Source organism: Asparagus officinalis, chromosome 6 (assembly GCF_001876935.1).
Source record: "Asparagus officinalis chromosome 6, Aspof.V1, whole genome shotgun sequence".
Classification (NCBI taxonomy): domain Eukaryota; kingdom Viridiplantae; phylum Streptophyta; class Magnoliopsida; order Asparagales; family Asparagaceae; genus Asparagus; species Asparagus officinalis.
In genome coordinates, this window is record NC_033799.1 from 13,526,170 (window position 1) to 13,530,003 (window position 3,834).

The 3,834-nt window shown below is 39.7% G+C and overlaps 1 protein-coding gene across 1 annotated transcript in view; it reads left to right on the top strand.

The window, feature by feature from the left end:
* LOC109845778 overlaps nt 1-3,834 on the top strand; it is a 30,060-nt gene that overhangs the window by 5,925 nt on the left and 20,301 nt on the right. Inside the window, exons 2-4 of the mRNA XM_020415047.1 lie at nt 1,531-1,748; nt 1,824-1,982; nt 2,736-2,865. Of these exons, the coding sequence (XP_020270636.1) occupies nt 1,531-1,748; nt 1,824-1,982; nt 2,736-2,865 (507 nt within the window). The remainder of the gene's footprint in view (nt 1-1,530; nt 1,749-1,823; nt 1,983-2,735; nt 2,866-3,834) is intronic.

The following is a 3,834-nucleotide window of genomic DNA, read 5'->3' on the forward strand; positions in this document are numbered from 1 at the left end:
TACAGGATTTGCAGCTGGACTCTGGCCGGTCGACCGGCTTGGTCACGGCGGTCGACCGTTTAGTGCACAGGCCCAGACTATGTCTCGGGACTAGGGGTGAGCACGGTTCGGTTCAAACCGAAAAAACCGACCGAACCGACCCGAACCGACCCGAAAAAAGCGGTTTTATGAGTAAGGTGGTTCGGGTCGGGTTGACAATTTTTCAAACCGACCCGACCCGAACCAACCGAATATATTCCCTTGCCTCAAACCCTACCCGTTTACCCAAAGACAAAGCAAGTCCGTTACTAAAAAATTACAACATCAGAGTCTAGTATTTAATCCAAATGGACAAGTTACTTCACTTAAAAACAGTATACATACATGAGCAAGAATAATAAATTGAAGTGAAGTTAAAAAATAAATACATGCTGGCATAGGGTAATAAGAATATATAAAAGATAAATTGAAGTGAAGTTATACTTGATAAAGTTAGAACCGAACAAACCGAACCGAACCGCACCGAACCGATTTGCAACGGTTCGGTTCGGTTTTGAATTATAAGTGGTTCGGTTCGGTTGTTCAAATTTTGGTAAAAACCGACCCGAACCGAACCGTGCTCACCCCTAGTTATAAGTGATCACATTATAAGTGGAGTCGAGGCGCGAATGAGGTTTGAACCATTTATGAAAGTGGAGTCGGAGTGCGAGCAACGTCAGAAAACATGGAGTTGAGGTGCTAGCCTGTCAGATTCACTTGTGATTATTTAAAGATGATTTTATTAGATACATGAAGAAGCTTTTTTCTCCATTGACATCTCAAGCTGTTTTTTTTGAAATCATATAGAGAATCAAATTTTTTTTCTTGGCAACCTAAGAAGTGATTTGATGTAACCATGTATAATTAATTTCCAATTGTGTTTTCATTTCCGAACTACCCTTAATTAATAAATAGAAGCTTGTCCATTTGATTAAGATCTTGATCAACTAAGTTAATCTAACAGTTAGAAAGTTTGGTGTATTGACACCTCAATACACTTAAGTTTACATGAGTAACACGTATATATGCAAATTTAAACACCAAAGCTAGATATTTGCTAATATGTCCCCAAATTATTTCATTTCGTATAAAAAAATATCCAACAGATGAAGTTCCCCACGTTAAAAAATTTAAAATTTTAAGATGAAATTATCGATCATTAATTTTACAAAGGAGATTGCGAGCGATCCTTCCCGTTGTAGCCAATGAAATAAAGAAGTGTGGTCGGAGGAGGGTTTAGTCAAATAGGAAGTTTGACATCGACCAGGGGTCCTATATCAAGCTTAAGAGAGGGGGGACATGAATTCTCCTGAAGTAGGAAATTTACTTATGAATGTACAAGATATTTATAGAACTAACACTATAGCTTGTTAGAACTAACATTGTAGCGTGTTAGAACTAACACTATAGCCGCGTGTTAGAACTAACTTGTTAGAACTAACACTGTAGCCGCGTGTTAGAACTAACACTGTAGCGTTTAAGTCTCCTGATACTTCTCCCATTCCTTTGTAGGTGGTTTCATTTATGAAAGAAATTGGTTTTGATGGCAGAACCATAGGGAGAATATTATGTCGCTGTCCAGAGATATTTTCTGCTAATGTCGACAATACTCTCAGGAGGAAAATACAATTCCTCACAGATTTTGGCATCTTGAGAGGTCAGCTTCCTCATGTTATTCGAAAGTATCCCGAGCTTCTTCTGTTAGACATCCATCAAACTTTACGTCCAAGGTATAAAAAGTGTCATGCTTATGAAGTTCTCTAACGTTTCTGTAATAAACATCATTTATGTTATTTTCCTTGAAGTTTTAGTTTCAAATGTGGAATTAGTCATATTACTTTACTCCATGCACGACTCTTTCCTGCTTATTCTGCATATGAGGCCAAGTTTTTTGTGGAAAGATCGGATCATATACCTTCTTGTGCCCAAATGCAGAACATGGTGCTCCCAATACAGGATTTTTGGTAAGATCGTTAGTGCACCAAGTAGACTTACTTCATTCTTTAATAAATTTATGGGGTTAAACTTGTAATTAGGTTTGTATGCCCGAAAATTCCATTAGGTCAATTACCATCAATTATTTCCCCCCAAAACCCCAGATCAATTATTATTTTCTGTAAAAAATCCAAATTAGTGCGTGTTAGTTCTAATCTGCACAGTGTTGGTTCTATTCCGTAGAGTGTTAGTTCTAATCTGCACAGTGTTAGTTCTATTCTATACCATGTTAGTTCTAATTTATACCACGTTAGTTCTATTTTATACCGTGTTAGTTCTAATTAATAACAAGTTAGTTCTATTTTATACCACGTTAGTTCTAATTTTAACCATGTTAGTTCTAATTTATACAACGTTAGTTCTATTTTATACTGTGTTAGTTCTAATTAATAACAAGTTAGTTCTATTTTATACCACGTTAGTTCTAATTTTAACCATATTAGTTATAATTTATAACAAGTTAGTTCTAATTTATAATAAATTAGTTCTAATTTATACCACGTTAGTTCTAATTTATACCAAGTTAGTTCTAATTTATACAATGTTAGTTCTATTTTATACCAAGTTAGTTCTATTTTATACTCCATGACAAAATACAAGCAAAGATAAGAATACCAACATCAAATTTAGACTGCCTGATACTTTTGTACAAACCAATTTAGACTGCCTGATACTTAGTCTTATGTGTACAAACCAATTTAGACTGTCTGATACTTTTGTAGGTATATAATGCAAAGACTGAAGGGAGTTTTTGTAACATTTCAAGGACCAATAAAAAATTCTCAATTTATCATAAAACACATGACGTCAAGCGGCATTAAGTCAAATTTTGATACACGAAACTTTTTGCAGGTATGCATCTATAAGAAATCCAAATTATTTTGCCGGCGTAGTAAAGGGCGAGACGGGGAGCGACGGTGAGCTACCGCGACGAGGTCGGGCGGAGGAGAGGAGGGGAGGCCGCGGCGGCGAACTCGGGGGAGGCTTGGGAGCCTGGGCGGAGGTGGCGACAGCGAGGAGGGCGAGGGCCAGAGCGACGAGCTTTAGAAAACCCTTGTTTTTAAAGAGAGAGGGGAGAGAGAGAGAGGGAACTGTGTTTGAAGGATTGAGGAGAGGGGATAAGGTTATTTTGGGGATTTTAGCTTAGTTGGCATGTAATAATTGTTAAAAAGGGGGTGCAGCACAAAATGTCACACTTCAAGGGGCTGAATCACATGGGGAAAACTAGGAGAGGCTGCAGCATATGAAGTTTCTGTTTTTGGGGTCTGGACACATTTTTCCCAAAAGATTTATTCGTTTATCCAAAACTTTTCCGACAACGTCTTTTTCGCTCCCCGACACGTTTCCGATCCCAACGCCGCTACTATTCCTTCGCGGAGAAGCAAAATAAAAGGAAAATACCATTTGGCTCGCGCGAGTTGCAACTCGCGTGAGACAAAACAGGGGGGTGGGACCCACAGCTGTGGGTCCCACCCCCCTGTTTTGTCTCACGCGAGTTGCAACTCGCGCGAGCCAAATAGCAGGGCTCAAAATAAAAATCCTCGCTCTCACCCCCCGGGACTTCACTCACTCACCAGGCGGTGACCGCACCCCACCCCAGGACAAAACCTTCCCCATTTCTCCCACGTTCTTTTCTCTCTTCGCTCAGCAGTTTTCATTGCCACCTTCTCTTTTGCATGCATTTCTCTCTCTAACCCCTCCCTTTCTCTCTCTAGAACCCTAGCCCTAGTTTTGATCGCAATGGGAGTCTCCTTCAAGATCGCCAAGGTCGGATCGCGTTACCGCCCTAAGACCCCGCCTGATCCCGTCACCCCCAACGGC